We start from the raw sequence: 19,590 nt of genomic DNA, 5'->3' as shown, positions 1-19,590 counted from the left end.
TTTGCTTGAAATAACGCAAAAACAACCAATTTTCAATTTTTAGAAAAATATATGTGTGTCATAATAGTGTTTTTAGCAATGTGGGACACATTTATGACTGTCGACATCTCAAGATATGTGTTTTGGTGTTTCATGATGCATGTAAAGGGGTATTTGCAGCATGGATTAATAAATGATCTGTGAGGTATTTTAAATCAAAACTTTAGACACTTATTAGTGTCAGTTAAGAAATATTTGAAGTTGAAGTCAGAATTATTAGCAAAATTTAAATTATTAGATTTTTTTTTTTTTTTTTTTTTTAAATATTCTCCAAATGATGTTTAAAAGAGCAATGAATTTTTCACACTATGGCTGATTATATATATATTATTTTTTTTTTTTTTACTGGAGAAAGTCTTGTTTGTTTTATTTTGGCTAGAATAAAAGCAGTTTTTAAATTTTTATAAAAACATTTTAATGTTCAATATTTTTAGCCCCTTAAGCAATATATTTTGATTAAACAATGATTTGTCTAATACCCCAACTTGCCTAGTTAACTTAATTAACCTAGTTAAGCCTTTAAATTTCACTTTAGGCTAAATACTAGTATCTTGAAAAATATCTAGTAAAATATTATGTACTAACATCATGGCAAATAAGATAAAAGAAATCAGCTATTAGAAATTTATTAGAGTTATTAAAACTATTATGTTCATAAATGTGTTGAAAAAAATCTTCTTTCCATTAAACAGAAATTAAGAAAGTAAATATACAGGGGGCTTATAATTCAGGAGGGCTAATAATTTTGACTTCAGCTGCATATATGTATGTTTTTCACCCTTTTTTGAAATGCAGTTCTGCATCCTGTTTGCTACAGATTTGGAATGTACACGACTGAATTAGTTATTTCAAATAATTAAATTCTGAACGGAAAGGAAAAACTTTTTTCGCTCTCAGCTCAGGTATGTACCAGTTCTCCTTTCTGAATTTAGATGACTCCTTATTTGTCAAGCAAGCGCGGTGACTTAAGACAATTTACTCAATGATATTTTAGGAATGTAAAACAAGTCTTCGTGCTTCTCCAAGGCTGAGCATCTCAGATGTTTGCCAATTACTATGGAAATAAATATTTAATCACTTGTTGCTCCTTTTACATTTATTTATATATTTAGCTCCAGTAACTGCTGTTTGTTGGCTTCTAATGAGGCAACGCAGCACTCTGGATAGAGTGAATGATGCCGACTATCAACCCGTATGACAAATGCGTAAATCTCATTTGCATGTTTAAATATTTTGCCAGAAGTGACAGAAAAGCTCAGACGCAGTGTATTTACATCTAGATTTCCATATTCTGTACGCTGAGCAAGCTGGAGCTTTTCTAAGATGCGTCTCACGCCCTCGACCAGTGGTATTCCTCTGTTGTCAGCTGTGCCCTGAATATGTGTGTAGCATTTTAGTAGATCTGCTTGTCCTAGTGGCCCGTCTAAGGGTGACTGGCTCCGTTTAATTAAAACCCACACACACACGGTGAAGCACGACCACGCAACAGCCTGCATAAATAATTCACAGGCTGAGGTACGGTTTTGGGCTTTCTGTAATGAGCTGAAAGCTAGCCGCAGGGAGCTAAACAAACTCGTCCGAGCGCTTCATCAGAGAGGCCCAACCTTGGCATGGACGGCGCAGGATTCCAAATGTTTGTCCCACCACATAAGCCATGCGAAACCCCTGTTACCTGCGGTGCAGCCGGCGATAAAGCCCTAATTCTTATGTAAAACTCTGACTCGACTCAACTGCGAAAGTCTGACAACGGCGCTCTCAACCTCGCCACGAGGAGCTCATTAAAGAGCCTGCCACACAATGTCCCTTACGGTGGCAATTTGGTCTGGTCTCAAATCCTAGCCAGAGGTGAAACAGCCCTTTAATGAATGAAACATTTTACCCAATGGTGGCGTGTTGGAAGCCAAGTTCGCAGGGCTTCAAAAAATGTGCCAGCACTTCTCTGACTGTACTGGGTAATGCCTACAAAAAGCACTTATTAATGGCAATGAGACATCTAACAAGATTGTTTTCTTGTCCAAAACAGATTATCCGGGCGCAAGATCAATGTGCGTTTCTCTTGCTATCTGAAACAGACTCTTTGTCAAAACTGCAATTATCCATCACGCAGCCATCATAAAATTTCCAGATTTAAAGGGAAGCGGACAGAAAAGAAAGAGCGAAAAAGGAAGATGGATCGTGACAAAAAGAGAAGAAAAAAAATCTGTCAAGGGTATTATGGAAGCGGCTCAAAAAGGGAGCCATACATCAAAGCGGCAGACAGCCATTTGTTAGAGAGGAATAATAGCTGTGATACATGTCAGCCCCTGTGACCTGGGGAAACAATAAAGCAGGTTTGGAGCTGCCTAAGAGCAATGACCTTGTGCCGTTGAATCCAGCCCAAAAAGAAAAAAGAGATGGAAGGTGGAGAAACAATTACAATCTATATAAAGTCGGATCCTGTCCTCTGCTCCTCACTTGGGGCAGACAAGATTGCTGTCTGGTCCTCTTTAAAAAGCCTCTTTTCCAGCTGATGGTGAGCATGGAAGTTGTGTCGTCAGACTTGTTTCTCGACCACCAAGTTGGTGCGCTCCCAAAACTGTGCATGGAATAAATAGGCTGATTTGCTTACTTCCGTCAAGTGGACTGGAATTAAAGTTATTTCATCTTTAAGCTCAGATGTCAATTGAGAGAGAATATCATGAGGTAGAATTGCTTCAAAAGAAGATGATCACATGTGTCAAACTCAAGGCCAAATACAGCCTGCCATATAATTTTATGTGGCCTGTAAGACCATATGATTCAGACCAAATGCAAATTGAAGTCGTCAAGTAAATAAATTACATGTAAATCAATGCAAATTGAATGATGCAAAGTATGTTATGTTAGTCTGTTTCTCCTTATCGCCAAGGGTCTCCATAATCCTGGACCGAACCGTATCCTGAGCAGATTCTGTGGTGGTCATGGAGGAGTGGAGCGCGTAAGACTGATTCCTGAAAGACCTCAGTGACAAACAAGTCTCCACATTGATCCTGTGGGCCAGCCTGAACACCTGCCGGTGACCTACTCAGACCTGAAACTTCTCCATGATGGACGTCTAGCATTCTCCAACCTCCAGCGTCTAGAGAATCTATATAAAGTCTGATCCTGTTTTCTGCTCCTCACTTGGGACAGACAAGATTGCTGTCTGGTCTTCTTTGAAAAGCCTCTTTTCCAGCTGATGGTGAGCATAGAAGTTAAATTGTGCGCTCCCAAAACTGGTTCGCTTACTTCCGTCAAGTGGACTGGCATTAAAGCAATTTCATTTTTGAGCTCAGATGTGAATTGAGAGAGAATTTCACGAGGCAGAATTGCTTCAAAAGACGATGTAGATCACATTTTTCAAACTCAAGACCAAATATGGGCTGTCATATCATGTTGTGACCTGTGAGACCAAATGATTCAGATCAAATGCAAATTCATGTCTTCAAGTGAGTAAATTACATGCAAATCAATGCAAACTGACTTTTTCCATATCCCGAGGTCTCTGTAATCCTCGACAGGGCCATATCCTGAGCAGATGATCTGGTGGTCATCCTGTGGGCTTGCCTGAACACCCGCCGCTGACCTACTCAGACCTACCAACGCAATCTCAAGGCTAATCATAACTTTTTGATTTAGTGGCTAAATTGTATGAATTTGTACGATCTTATTTGTACAATTTATTTTGACTTGCTCATCACCCAATGACGGTTGGGGTTAGGGGTGGGGTTCGGTGCCACGCTTCCTTTTTAAAATCACACTTTTTCATACGACTGAACTCTTACAAATTTGTACGAATAAGTCACTAAACTGACAAAACGTAAAATACTTACGTTTCCTACTGAGATCAGGCTGGACCTACAGCTTCTCCACGATGGACGTCCAGCATTATCCAGCCCTTCTGGGCCTAGACTGCAGCTCTGCACAAGAAGTTTGGCCAAGGGAGAAATGGTCGTGCCCAACTGAGCCTGGTTTCTCACAATTTTTTATTTTTTTTTTTCCTTCTTTTGTTGATTGGTGAAGTTTGTTTCTTGCCACTGTTACCACTTGCTTGGTTTGGGACTTGTGGAGCTGTACATCCATGGATTTGCTTATGGATGTGTTGGGACTTTCAGCAGTGACATTTAAACCACACTGAACTGAACTCTGAAAACTGAACTGACGCGGTTTGAATTTACTAGAACTTCTTTGTTAAGCTGCTTTGACACAAGCTACATTGTAAAAGCGCTATAGAAATGAAAATGACGTGGAATGTGCTAAGGCAATGATGATGCATTTGCCATAGACACACAGAATTCACTTTTATCGCATCTTTTGTACAAGTTCAAGATATTAAACTCGAGAGGAATATTTGTGTTCATCCCGCAAGTAATCAAGATACAAACTTCATCAGATTTGGTGTGAACCCAGCATTATAATAAACATCCATGCTGCTTTTATATTACAGGTATATATCCATAAACTATGTATATTTGTTCTGCTATCAAGTTCAAAATTATTTGTTGTTCCAAGTTCTGCTACTCTCATTGTGTCAATTTTAGAGAAAAATATTAATGTGTCAAATGATATTTGTCTTTGTTGTTTAATTTGATGGATAAATATGAGTATCCAAATTGTTAATTCCTACCTGTATTATACTTATATTAAAACCTTATAATGGTATAAAGAGTCAGCTATTTAACAATGTGTGAAGGACAAGATTTATACAGGCTTACAGTTATAACTAGCCGTTTGAGGGCAGCCATAATGCTGAAGTGGCCCTCAGTGAAAATGAGTTTGACACCTCTGATGTAGATCCTAATGTACAGTGTCATGCAATCGCTTGACTGATACATCCTAGTATTACATATTGCTGAAAGCAAGAGCTGAAACAGCCCCATGGATATAATAAATGGGGATATTTGGGGATTTTTGGAGTTACCCTCATCACTTTATCCGTTCTTTGTAAGGAAATGAGTAATATATCTATCTCCACATTGAAGAAAAAGGGAATTATAAGCATTTGAAATGAATGAGGATGACAAACTATATTTAGTGTCTTTTTGTAGCTCCATATTTGGTTGGATTTCAATAAGCCTAGAGGGGTTCAGTGTCAGGTTGCATGAATGCTCCATTATTCCCAAGTCATTAACAGTTTGATCTCGACTCTAACGTGGCTTTAAAGGACTTTGATTTGATGTGTTGCAGGACCCAACTGGTGGGTTGTTGCCGTTTTCCAGACTGGCGAGTGCTCCCAAGCAGAAAAGCCATCTCTTTTGCACTGAAGATTGTAAGGACAAATCAAAAAGAGCCATTCACCCGGCAGAGGACAAAAGACACCCACGCAAAGCGTACTTTGTGCCATCCAGATAAAGGTCTGTGGAAATGGCAGAGCCCGACTGGCATTCACACAGTGACAAGAGGGCGAAAGGTGTGAAAGAAGCCATTGAGGAGCATCTCCCACCGCTGAATGGAGGGATAAGGGTCTTCAGCGGGAATGAAAGTAGCAGAGCACAGGGCTCCGACATGTCATTGGAAATGAATGAAGAAAACGGTGAGCGCTGATCTGTCTGTGTGTGTGTGTGTGTGTCATTTTTTTAGTGTAAAATCACAATGCTGTGTATCACCACTGCAATGCAACAATGCCGTGCATCGCTTCAGCCAGCAGAGCGTTTCTTTTGAAGCTACAGTGGAGTCAAATGTAGATTTATTTGCTCGAACATTTTAACGGGCATCAAGGTAGTCCTCGATTAATGGTCCGATGGTTGCCCAAAAATAATTGACCCCATAAAAGCAACCCTTCTCAAGCAAGACCATTGTTCTCTTTCACAAAAAGTGTTCTAGTAATTAATAGCCATTTTATCTACTCATACAACCATGCACAGTAATTATAAATGAATTAATTAGAAGACAATTGAGCATACAACCCGTTTTTATAGGCCTTTCTATACCTCAATAGACACTGTAGCTTTGGAAACAAATGTACGGCAAACCACATGTGCAAACATGTAAAAAGAATCTTCTGGAGAGTCTGGAGCTTTGCTGAAAGGTACATTTGTTTGGCCTTTGAGATCTCACTTTAGGTTATGTTTACACTTGGTTGGATTGGTCAGTTGATTTTATTTTAGAGTACAATTCTCAGTACTAATAAACAATTTACTATGACTTTTGCCTAATTTGCTGCTTAATAATATTTATTAAGGTATTAAGTATTAGTTATTAAGTAGACAACCAATATTTTAATAATAGGTTGGTAATTAGAGACTAGTTAATAGTAAGAATAGTACTCAAGCTGATTTACCAAAAAGTGTTTAAAAGTGCTTAACGTTTACAGTGTTACCAAAATCAAGTCATCTTCTATGTGAAGCATCATAATCTTGGTGTGCACCAATTAAGCATAAGTTGCTTAGAATGTGGTCTTTATTTAAAGACGCTCTTAATGTGTTTTTTGTGTGTGTGTGTGTGTGTGTGTGTGTGTCCCTCCCAAAATAAAAACCTAAAACTCTTTGTGGTCTGACAGTTGTCCAAAAGTACTTCAGCCAATAAAAAGTATCCAACTCAGCCAGACTCAAAAATGCTCTAATAATGAAAAATAATTATATCAAATTTTAAACCTATGCTTATTTTTTAAACATGAATCAATTAGTCAATTAAGCCCACAGCAAGTTTTTTTTTGGGCCAAATTTGGCAACATCACCACAAAATTCTGAGAACCTTTCAAGATTAAACACTTCAAATCAAAAGGAACAAAAACAGCACACACTTTATCTGGGCTACTTCCTGTGGATACTTTAATCTTGATTTATACAATTTCAGTGGCCATTGAGATACATTTACATTTAGTCATTTAGCAGACGCTTTTATCCAAAGCGACTTACAAATGAGGACAAGGAAGCAATTTACACAACTAAGAGCAACAATGAATAAGTGCTATAGGCAAGTTTCAGGTCTGTAAAGTCTAAGAAGGGAAGTATTAGTAGTATTAGTATTTTTATTTATTTTTTTTTGGTACAGTTAGTGTGATATTCAGAGAGGCAATTGCAGATTAGGAAGTGTAGTGGAGAGTAAATAGTTGAGTTTTTAGTTGTTTCTTGAAAGTAGCGAGTGACTCTGCTGTTCTGATGCAGTTAGGGAGTTCATTCCACCAACTGGGCAGATTGAGCGTGAGCGTGAGCGAAAGTGATTTCTTCCCTCTTTGGGATGGAACCACGAGGCGACGTTCATTCACAGAACGCAAGTTTCTGGAGGGCACATAGATCTGCAGAAGCGAGAGCAGATAAGAAGGAGCAAGGCCAGAAGTCACTTTGTAGGCAAATATCAGAGCTTTGAATTTGATGCGAGCAGCAACTGGCAGCCAGTGCAAACGGACTAGCAGCGGAGTGACATGTGCTCGTTTAGGTTCATTGAAGACCACTCGTGCTGCTGCGTTCTGGAGCAGTTGAAGAGGCTTGATAGAGTTAGCTGGAAGCCCACCTAGTAGAGAGTTGCAGTAATCCAGTTTGGAGAGAACAAGAGCTTGAACAAGGAGTTGAGCTGCATGTTCAGATAAGAAGGGTCGGATCTTTCTGATGTTATAGAGTGCGAATCTGCACGATCGAGCAGTTCTAGAAATGTGGTCAGAGATACACTTGATTGTTGATTGTTCCCCAAAAATGCCTCACCCCATAAACACAACGCCACCTAGGCCAAAGTCCCTTTAAGGCATTTCACTCGGCTGCCATCTTTGAAACGTCTCTCGGGCAGTATGCTCGGGCATTCTGTCTAAATGGGAAAATTCTCCCAAATTGCTTACCAACCGTACGACTGAATTTCACATTGGAAATCACCAATAAAATTAAACAACAACAGTCCCTTTAGTTTTTCTTCTAAATGTCCAAATCACACAAAATCTGCAGAAACTCATGTCTAGTACAAGCCCCTCCCCCAGAGTATTGTCAGTCTATAGCGATCGATGATTGGCTACTCTACTACTAGGTGGGGCTTTATTCACCATTTACACTTTTCCCCATTTAAAAAGATACGAATGACATGTCTTGTGCATTCTATAGTCTTTGCCTAGGCAGACTGTTGTTCTCCTCTTCAAAAAGCTTCCCTAGGTAATAAAGTCATTTTATTCCCAGCAGGCATACAACGTACTAAGACAGTGGTTCCCAACCTGGGGTCCGCGCCCCCCTAAGGGGGGCGCCAGAGTTCACAAGGGGGGTGCGGGAGAGGATAAGTGTTGAAGTAGAAAAAGGCAAAAAATGCTCCACTATTATATAGGGCTGTACAATTAATCGAAAATCCGATTTCGATTTCAAACGATTATAAAAAAGCATTAATCGAGATAAAGGATTATTGCATCATATACCGCCACCTTTCCAGTTGTACACGTGTTGCACTAAAAAGCGCAAAGGAGCGTGTGCTTATGTGTGTGTGCAGCACGCACACTCAGTCAGAAGCATGCGGCCAGTCAGCATTCGCTCTCATTCGCACACTGAGACGAGCAGAGGAGCGCAGACATCTAAAGTCATTAACGTGAGCGCTTTAATGGTCAAATAGGTGTCAAAACGCGGTGTTTAGTGATTTTTTATATTAACCCTCATTCAAACGAGTTGAGGATCAAAAGACATGTGAAAGAGAAACCAAAGAGACAGCGAGAAATATTCCTACTGCCGCCTGTTTTTATGATTATTAATCAAACAACGAGAAAATCCCTCACTAGTTTTGACTAAAGGACTGCTGTAGCTAAAGTGTTTTTCTTACAGTGAAGATGCATAAAGCACAGTTTGTTTAATATTTTTGTTCTATTGTATTTATTTCTCTTTCCTTTGCAGGGTGAAATATAACTGTATGTTAACACTTTGTCACACAGAGGCGTTTTTTGGGTGTGTGTGAAACAAGAAAAAAAAATGAATGATGGCTCAGCCGACGTAGCACTATGGTGCAAGGTGCGTTTATTTACAGTGCAAAAGTTTCCATTCCAAAAATCCCAAAAATAAAAGAAAAAAAAATAGATATATATATACAAAAAATAAACAAACAACAAAACAAACAAATAGAGACAATAAAGTAACAAAATAATTATATACAAAATATTTGTTCTCCAGAATTATCAAAACCAACTATTCGCCACTACTCACACCTTCTATCTCCAACGACTCCCACACTGAACTGAGCCCAAGTCACTCTATTTATAGTGAGTGACTCCGCCCAGTTTGGATTAAACTATATTGAAGGTAAGTATAAGGTAAGTATGGACATAAACAATCTTTCAGGTAAGCATTTCACACTTTCATACACTTCATTTGTAGTACTATATAACTTAAAACCAAAATTATTAAATCAGCATTTTCACATGTCATGAATACTGCTTTTTTCATTGTTTTCCCATTCTTTTCATCCCCCACATAAAACACATAGTCTCCCCCGGGTGCCCACCCACTCAGCGCATGCGCAGCGCATCACTGTGCATAAAATGCTGCGCATGACCTTTTTGGCCCCTTTTGCCTCCCGTAGCCGCGATTGCGCAACCCGGAAGAGAGACGCAACAGAAACGCAACGAGACGAACAAACACAAACACAAACGGACACACAGGTAAGACAAATGTATGCGGTGTGATTTATGGCGTGTCAGAATATGCAAGGATTAATGGAATATATAATGTGTTTGTGCGTGTATGTGTTTTTATTACAGCGCAATCTCCCGTGTGCACCCGGTAGATCGGCTGGTGGAGTGAAGGTAAGTTATGTGTGTGTGCGTGAATATGTGGGTGTACAGCTCTGCCGCAGGCCAGTGACAAACTCCTTTGTCACATTACCTCCCACCTCTCCTAGATTGCCGACGTCAGGCAATCGTGACAGGTAATCTGCTGTGACATTGCTCTTTCCCGCCTTGTATCTTACATTAAACTTGAAAGGCTGCAGTGACAGGTACCATCTGGTCACTCTGGCATTCTGATCTTTCATTGTATTGATCCAGGTTAAGGCTCTATGATCTGTTTCGAGGGTAAACTCTCTACCCATCAGGTAGTATCTCAAACTGTCCAGTGCCCACTTTATAGCCAATCCTTCTTTTTCAATGGTGGCATACCTGGTCTCTCGTGGCAACAGCTTTCTACTCAGGTATAGGATGGGGTGTTCCTGACCTTCATCCTCCTGCATAAGCACTGCTCCAATTCCTCTCGCTGAGGCATCCACCTGTACCAAGAACTTCTTTGTAAAGTCTGGGCTTCGTAAAACAGGTACAGTACACATTCTTTCTTTCAAGGTAATGAAAGCCTTCTCACATTCTTCGGTCCACGGAACCGGATTCTTTATGGCTTTAGCCGTCAAATTCGTCAAGGGTGCTGCTTTTTCAGAGAATTGAGGAATGAATCTCCGATACCATCCCACCAGTCCGAGAAAGGATCGTACCTCCTTCTTGGTACGAGGTCTAGGACAGTTGCGGAGTGCCTCCACTTTGTCCACTTGTGGTCGTATCTCTCCATTCCCCAGTTGGAACCCAAGATACCTCGTTTCTTGTCTGGCCCACTCGCACTTGGCGACGTTCAGTGTCAAACCAGCTCTCTGTATCTTCTGCAGAATCGTGTGGAGATGGTGTACATGATCGGTCCAGGTAGTACTATAAATGACTACGTCATCCAGGTATGCGGCACTGTACTCCTCACAGTTTCTTAATACCTGATTCATGAGTCTTTGGAACGTTGCGGGAGCTCCATGAAGACCAAAGGGCATGGTCTTAAAATGGTATAGCCCCACTGGTGTCCTAAATGCAGTATACTCCCTGCTCGTCTTCTCCAAGGGTACCTGCCAGTATCCTTTACAGAGGTCCAAAGTAGTTATGTATTTGGCTCTCCCAATCCTCTCGACCAGTTCATCGATGCGTGGCATCGGGTAAGCGTCAAACTTGGACACTGCATTTAACTTCCTGAAGTCCAGGCATACTCTCAGAGTACCATCCTTCTTAGGTACAATGACTATTGGACTACTCCAAGCACTAGTCGATGGTTCTATGATGTCCATTTCCAACATCATCTTCAGCTCTTCCTTCAAGGGTTTAATCAGGCTTTCAGGCACTCTATATGGCCTTTGACGAATAGGTGTTGCTTCCGTTAGACAGATTTTGTGCTCCACCAAGTTTGTTCTTCCAGGTCTTCCTCTCTGTAATTCTGGGTAGGTGTTTAACACTTCGGTCAGTTCCACTCTTTGCCTCTCTTGCAGATGTTCCAGGCTTACCGCTGACTGCAAGTGTTCTGGGGTTTCAAAGTCCACCTTGTCGTCATCTTCTGCTTCAGGTGTCTCCACCTTACAGGCCAACATACCTTTCTTCAACTCAGGTCCTGGCTCCCGCCATTCCTTCAAAAGATTGACGTGGTATGTTTGATTTTTCTTCCCCTTATCTGGATGAAACACCTCATAGGTAACAGGACCCTTCTTCTTAGTGATCTCATAGGGACCCTGCCACTTCGCCAATAGCTTGTTTGTGGAAGATGGTAATAGTAACAGCACTTTTTGTCCTGGTTGGTATTCTCTCCGTCGAGACCATTTGTCGTACCACAGCTTCTGGTTCTTCTGAGCTTCCTCTAGATTCTCCTGAGCTTGCTCTCGGTACTTCTCAAGTCTGTCTCTCATCTGTAATACAAACTTTACAATGTTAGTTTCTCCTTCGGCTGTAGTGCTTGATGCTTCCCAACTCCTCTTCACCAGATCGAGAGGACCTTGCACCTGCCATCCGTACAGGAGTTCAAAAGGTGAAAAGCCTGTGGATGCCTGTGGGACCTCTCGGTATGCATATAGCAGGAACGGAAGCCACTTGTCCCAGTCTTTGCCGTTGTCACTTACAAATTTCCTCAACATCCTTTTGAGGGTTTGATTAAATCTCTCTACTAATCCATCGGTTTGTGGATGGTAGGGACTTGTACGGATGGAATGGATGCCCAGCTGCTTGTGCAGTAACTGCATCAGTCTTGATGTGAAATTAGTGCCCTGATCAGTGATGATCTCTTGCGGAAATCCAACTCTGGAAAACAGTTGTGTTAATGCAGTGATTACCTTAGCAGTTGTGATGCTGCGTAGAGGGAATGCTTCAGGGTATCGTGTAGCGTAATCACAGATGACTAATATATACTGGTTGCCTGTACTGCTTCTTTCCAATGGCCCAACAATGTCCATGGCGATCCGTTTGAATGGAGTTTCGATGACAGGTAATGGATGCAAAGGAACTCGCGCTGACCTGTGAACAGAGCTGGTTTTCTGGCAAACAATACATGTGGAGCAATATGTGTGTACGTCAGTATACATGGAAGGCCAATAGAATCGTGTACCGATGCGTTGGTAGGTTTTCTGGTGTGCTAAATGTCCAGACCAAGGAATGGTGTGTGCTAGATGTAATATGAGTGATCTGCAACATGTAGGCACAACAAGACGTTTGACACCATCAGACAACACATATAGTACATCCTTTTCTATCACATATTTCTCTGCCCCTAGTGTCTCAATTTGTTTTTCCCCCTCACACACTTTAGAAAACAAAGGTTTCAATGTTACATCTTCAGCTTGTAACTGTGCAATATTTTTAGGGATATCCCATTCAGTCACCTTCAACCCTTCAGTTGACACTTCCACAATAGGTGAACCCAATTGCTTCTCTAGACGGCGCTGTCGCCGTGACTTTTTTGGTTTACCCCCCTCCCCTTGGATCAAACTGTCATCCATAGCAGGTAAGGGCTCTAAACCCGCTCTGGTTTGTGAGCGTGTTAGCACAGGACATGATATATCATCATACACATTGGTACTTTCAACAGCATTGCTTAACAGTTCGTTCAACACAGGTAGGTCCCATCCCAAAACCATACCTACAGGTAAAGCATCCACTACCCCCACTGACATCAAGTATGGTTGATCATTGATAACAAGAGTCACTTCAGTGGTAGGATAGTCTTTTTTGTCCCCATGTACGCATTGGATGTTCTGTGTGTGTGTAAAGTCAATGGTGTTTCTTGGAATGTAGCATTGTTTTATCAGTGTAAATGTGCTGCCAGTGTCAATGAGTGCATTTATGTTTTGTCCATTCACGGTGACGTCTATGTGTCGATTAGTGTACGTCACCTTGTCTTTTACGTCCCCCTCTCTTGGAACATAACACAGACTGGTGAGTTTGGGTTTGCGTACTGGGCAGTTCGACGCCTTGTGCCCCTCTTGTTGACAGTAATAGCAAATAAGCTTTTTAGTAGGAAAAACAGAGACAGTACCTTTTCCAGATGTATCAGTGTGCTTGGCCCCTCGTGTTGGTGTAGAACGGGCATACATCTGACCTCCTCGGTGTGCATTCAAGTACTGGACTGCCAACTTTGCTGCATTCAGCCCATCGGTCGGCTCGTGCTCTCTCACCCAGGTCCGTACCTCCAATGGCAGTACTCGTAGCAGCTGCTCCAGGATGATAGCCTCTCCTACCTCCTCCTTTGTGCACTGCTCGGGACGTATCCATCGTTTGTAGAGCCCCTTGAGGCGATTGTAGGTCTCCGTCGGTGTTTCTCCAGCAGGAATTGATGTCTGCCGAAATCGTTGTCGGTAGGTCTCTGTTGATAAATTGAATTTCGCCATCAGTGCCTCCCGAAGATCCTTATAGACTTCCGCCCGATCTTCGTCCATCGCGAGGTATGCCTCCAGCGCTTTTCCGGTGAGAAGGGGTACTAGTCGATTCGCCCATTCCTCTTCCGGCCAACCCCAGGTCTTTGCCAGACGCTCAAAACGACGCAAGTAATTCTCCACGTCCTCTCCCTCTTGAAATGCTGGCATCCGTGACTCTGGTCGCATTGGTGGTGGTGGTGGTGAGTCTGCCGCCCTCTGCGTCGACAGTGTCGGGTTCTGCATGACTGACGGTCCCCGAATTCGTGAAGCTGCAGGTGTGGGTAGATCTAGGCGTAGGCTTTGGCTTGGTGATGTTTCTGGTATAACTGAGCGTTGCAGTGACTCTCGCAACCCCCGTAGCTCATAGATGAGGCCTTCTTCCCTTTTTGACTGAGCTGTCAGAAATGTCCTCATCAATGCCACTACATCGCTCTCCATACCTTTTGATTCAGGTTTAACTCTAGGGGACATGGCTTCGGCACCCTCTGCACTGGCTGTCTCCTCTTCGTCCATAGTGTCCCATGCTACCTCTTCCAGCACAGGTTTTTGTGACCGCAGACCCTTCCTGGCCTGTTTTCCAGAAGTCACTTTTCTACGACTGGCCATCCCACTTCTGACACCACTTGTCACACAGAGGCGTTTTTCGGGTGTGTGTGAAACAAGAAAAAAAAATGAATGATGGCTCAGCCGACGTAGCACTATGGTGCAAGGTGCGTTTATTTACAGTGCAAAAGTTTCCATTCCAAAAATCCCAAAAATAAAAGAAAAAAAAATAGATATATATATACAAAAAATAAACAAACAACAAAACAAACAAATAGAGACAATAAAGTAACAAAATAATTATATACAAAATATTTGTTCTCCAGAATTATCAAAACCAACTATTCGCCACTACTCACACCTTCTATCTCCAACGACTCCCACACTGAACTGAGCCCAAGTCACTCTATTTATAGTGAGTGACTCCGCCCAGTTTGGATTAAACTATATTGAAGGTAAGTATAAGGTAAGTATGGATATAAACAATCTTTCAGGTAAGCATTTCACACTTTCATACACTTCATTTGTAGTACTATATAACTTAAAACCAAAATTATTAAATCAGCATTTTCACATGTCATGAATACTGCTTTTTTCATTGTTTTCCCATTCTTTTCATCCCCCACATAAAACACATAGTCTCCCCCGGGTGCCCACCCACTCAGCGCATGCGCAGCGCATCACTGTGCATAAAATGCTGCGCATGACCTTTTTGGCCCCTTTTGCCTCCCGTAGCCGCGATTGCGCAACCCGGAAGAGAGACGCAACAGAAACGCAACGAGACGAACAAACACAAACACAAACGGACACACAGGTAAGACAAATGTATGCGGTGTGATTTATGGCGTGTCAGAATATGCAAGGATTAATGGAATATATAATGTGTTTGTGCGTGTATGTGTTTTTATTACAGCGCAATCTCCCGTGTGCACCCGGTAGATCGGCTGGTGGAGTGAAGGTAAGTTATGTGTGTGTGCGTGAATATGTGGGTGTACAGCTCTGCCGCAGGCCAGTGACAAACTCCTTTGTCACACACTTGAAGTCAGAATTATTAGCCCTCCTGAATATTTGCAACCCTTTTCCTCCCAATTTCTGTTTCATGGAAAGAAGTTTTTTTTTTTAACTTATTTCTGAACATAATAGTTTTAATATCTCATTTCTAATTACTGATTTCTTTTATTGATGACAGCACATAATATTTTACTAGATATTTTTCAAAATACAAGCATTCAGATTAAAGTGCAATTCAAAGGCTTAATTAGGGTAATTAGGCAAGTCATTGTATAACAGTAGTTTCTTCTACAGACAATCAAAAATATTTATTGCTTAAGGGGGCTAATAATATTGACCTTAAATTGGTTTCAAAATATTTAAACGTGCTTTTATTCTAGCTAAAATAAAACAAACAAGCCTAGAAGAAAAAATATTAAAGGAAATACTGTTAAAATTCCTTGTTCTGTTAAACATAATTTGGGAAATAATTATAAAAAAAATAAAAAACTCTCAGGAGCGCTAATAATATTGACTTTAACTGATAATCGTTTTGAATTATCGTGATTACAATTATGACCAAAATAATCATGATTATGATTTTTCCCAAAATCAAGCAGCCCTACTATTAAATATGTATTTTTAAGTACCAAATATATATATATATATATATATATATATATATATATATATATATATATATATATATATATATATATCAAAACACATGCTTAAAATTCCAACATAATAGTAAAAATAATAAAAATAAATAACTTTAAATAATTATTTAAATTTTGCTCACTCACGCAATGTGCTTGTCAACGTGTCGTAAAGGCAAATTCAAAACAAAATTGGCAGAGAAACGTAAATGCAGTGATTCTTCAGAGGCGAAGAAAAAGATTAGACAGTATGACAAAGACTACCTAAATTTTGGTTTTATTGAAGGCCAAAACAAGTTAAAACTGATTAATTTATATTTTCTATACATAACACAAACACACACATTCAGTGTATATATATATAAGAAAAGAAAAAAAAGGTTGGGAACCACTGTCCTAAGACATTAATATTAGGTTAGATTTAGGACATGATGTCAGGTAACCAAAATTCAATGTCTAGCCAGCGTCTAAGGACAATGTTATTTCGACGTTCGACAACGATGTCAAATTATGTTGATATTTGGTTGATTTTAGGTTGTGTTGGAAAGTGATCAAAATCCAATGTCTGATAGATGTCATAGTGGTAACATCCACAAAACGTCTAGGTGTAACATGATTAGTCGTTGATATTTGGTTGATTTTAGGTTGATTTTAGGTTGAACATTGATGTCAGCCTGACTTAGGATTTTGATGTCAACCTGATTTTCATTTCCAAACAAAATCCAATGTCACTGTGATGTAGGGGTATGTTGTGGTACAACGTCAATGTAACGTTGTTGGCGTCCTGTACCTGAAGGGTGGAATCATACAGCCATGAATAATTATTATAAATGACTTAATTACAAGCCTTCAGACAGCTTTCTAGTGCTGATTTTGGCATCATCCACAGAGAATTTTGAGATTTCTTCGAGATTAAACACGTGCAAATTTCAAATTAAAGGGGAAAAAAAAGACCACACAAATTTGTACACATTTAATCTTGAGAACTTCCCAAAATTGTCAGGAAAATACAAAGCTTGCCAAATATTGATTCACATGTGAATGTTTCAATGGCTTTTTTTGTTTTTGCCCCAAAACACTTGACCCTATAAAGACAACCCTACTCAGGCAGACTATTGTTTTCTTCAGAAAGTGTCCCTAATAATTAAGTCATTTTGTTGAATAAAAGCATGGTTATATTATTTAATAAAATTACTTAATTGTTAGGAACACTCTAAAGAAAACAATAGTGATTAAGAATGAATTGCTAGACAGCCAGTTTTGCCATCCTCCCTATGGGACTCTTGATGTCTTCAAGATTAAACACATGTGCAAAACCTGAAATCTAAAAAGATCAAACAAGTTTGTACATGTTTAATCCTGATGACTTCCTAGAATCCTCACAGGATGGCCAGAACACGGTGGGTTTTTAGGTTCAAAAGGAACTGAGATAAACCTCACTAAATGGTCTGATGGTTGTCCAAAAATACCTCAGACCATAAAAGCAACTCTACTGAGGCGGTCCTTTGTTACCTTCGTCAGAAAGAAGCTCAAGTAATTAATAGTCATTTTATTGAACCATACACCCATGCTCGATGATTATAAATGATTTAATTACGAGACAATTGAGGCAGTTTTCTCAGGCCTATTTGGTATTCCCCCAGAGGATTCTGGGAAGTCTTAAAGATTGAACACATGTAAGAACTTGTGCAGTCGCGTAGACGACGAAGCACGTCCTCGTGAACTTACTCAAGGTGAAAACTATTACTGAAGCCTGGCCAGCAATAAATTTCTATTGATTCTTCATACAAGCAACTTCTTCCCGATAAGCCCCAGAGCTGCAAAGATAATGATTTTCTTTTATTTTTTTTGATTGTGCGAGTCCATTCTCAGAGCTTAAAACATCTGAGACGGACAAAGAAGTTTGCACACAATAGTTGGCCCAAGTGCTCGGGAAAGTGACACAGAGTTTGTGTGGTTATTTGCTCCCTGACATGGGATATAGGCTTTTAATAATTAACGAAGGGACAGGAATAGAGTAAAAGGAACAAAAACAATCATTGAGGAGGGAAACTGTTGCCAAGAAGCAAGGAAAAACACAGATAAACTGTTTTAAACATCTCATTATTTCAGCTAGGCTGTAACAGTTAACATTAACTTGCGAATATTCACAGTCTATATCTTGGAGAATTAGAGAATGGTCAATTACAAGGAGAACTTCGATTTCCCCCTGGAAATCACAGTACATTGTTGTCTTTTTTTGTCTGTAGAGAACAAAGATCATTCTTGGCACAACTCCTTTGTTGTGGTGTTTTAATTTTCTGAAGTCGACATGAAATCAAAACGAATGCTGTTTACTTTCTTAATATGCCTTCCTGGTCTCGTTGGTGCAGGTTGTTCCAAAGAAAGTGCTTTCGTAAAGGGTTGGTTCACCCCAAAATGAACAATTTGTTATTATTTTCTCTATCTTGTGTTGTTTTTAAAGCATAGGATGTTTGTTCTTCCCCAAACATGAATGAAGATATTATGATTGAAATCTGAGAGATTTCTATCCATCCGTTGAGTCTATTCAACCAAAACTGGGATGCTTAAAATGTTGATAAAGAGATCATCAATCAATTTAAATTAATCAAGTCTGATAAGATGTGATTGCTTTGTATGTGGTTTGGAATTCTGTTCACATATTAGCATTGATCAATGAACATAAACAAAAACCTATGCCTGCTCATACCATACACCTGCTTGAGATGCAAGAACAAGCCTCACTGGCTCACAGCTCAAATATGTGGTTGCGATTCAAGCATGAATCTCAGAAGCTAATTCTGATTGTAAATATATACAGTTAAAGTCAGAATTATTAACCCCCGCTTTGAATTTTTTCTTTTTTAAATATTTCCCTAATGATGTTTAACAGAGCAAGGACATTTTCACAGTATGTCTGATAATATTTTTTCTTCTGGAGAAAGTCTTATTTGTTTTATTTTGGCTAGAATAAAAGCAGTTTTTTAATTTCTTAAAAGCTATATTAAGGTCAAAATTATTAGCCCCTTTAAGCTATATTTTTTTCGATAGTCTACAGAACAAACCATCATTATACAATTATTTGCCTAATTACCCTAACTTGCCTAGTTAACCTAGTTAAGACTTTAAATGTCCCTGTAAGCTATATAAAAGTGTCTTGGAAAATATCTTGTCAAATCTTATGTACTGTCATCATGGCAAAGATTAAATAAATCAGTTATTAGAAATGAGTTATTAAAAATATTATGCTTAGAAATGTAAAAAAAAAATCTCTCAGTTAAACAAAAATTGTGTACAAAATAAGCAGGGGGCTAATAATTCTGACTTCAACTGTAGATGGTTACCAACCAAGGTGTCACTTGTGCCACCAAATGTGCTGCCACCATGGCAGCTGCAAAGTACACGTGCAAGTGTTGGCCACTGGGTTTTTACAAACATATTTTCACAAAAACACAACATCTTTGTTTTTGAAATATACTAAAGATTTGACATTTTATACTGCAATTAATTTTCACAGAAGCTAATAATTTTTAATGAACATTTCTTCTATAACAAAAAAATAAATTATTAAACAAAAAAATTATTACGTGTACTACTAGTCATTTAATCTCATAATTAATAATAAAATGTGAATGAAAAAAATCGTTATGTCGTGATATCAGTTAAAATAACCAAAATAAATACACTCACATATTATATTATTTTCAATTCATGTCCATGGCATTTTTATGTTCTTGATGTTTATTTATGTATTTATTTATTTATTCATTTT

The 19,590-nt window shown here is 39.5% G+C and overlaps 1 protein-coding gene and 1 long non-coding RNA gene across 2 annotated transcripts; both read right to left on the bottom strand.

The window, feature by feature from the left end:
• Window positions 1-5,682: 5,682 nt before the first annotated feature.
• Window positions 5,683-18,368, bottom strand: LOC141379816 (uncharacterized). The gene is made up of 3 exons (XR_012396647.1): window positions 16,211-18,368; window positions 8,006-8,150; window positions 5,683-7,954 (listed from the first exon to the last, which is right to left on the bottom strand). It is a non-coding gene; the product is annotated as an uncharacterized lncRNA (long non-coding RNA).
• LOC141379813 (uncharacterized) lies at window positions 8,937-14,553 on the bottom strand. Its single transcript, XM_073935062.1, has one exon. The coding sequence runs from the start codon at window positions 14,230-14,232 to the stop codon at window positions 9,742-9,744; it is 4,491 nt and encodes a 1,496-aa protein (XP_073791163.1). The 5' UTR covers window positions 14,233-14,553; the 3' UTR covers window positions 8,937-9,741.
• Window positions 18,369-19,590: the final 1,222 nt, after the last annotated feature.

This window comes from Danio rerio, chromosome 21, assembly GCF_049306965.1.
Source record: "Danio rerio strain Tuebingen ecotype United States chromosome 21, GRCz12tu, whole genome shotgun sequence".
Lineage (NCBI taxonomy): Eukaryota > Metazoa > Chordata > Actinopteri > Cypriniformes > Danionidae > Danio > Danio rerio.
This window is presented reverse-complemented; position numbering and strand designations above follow the sequence as displayed.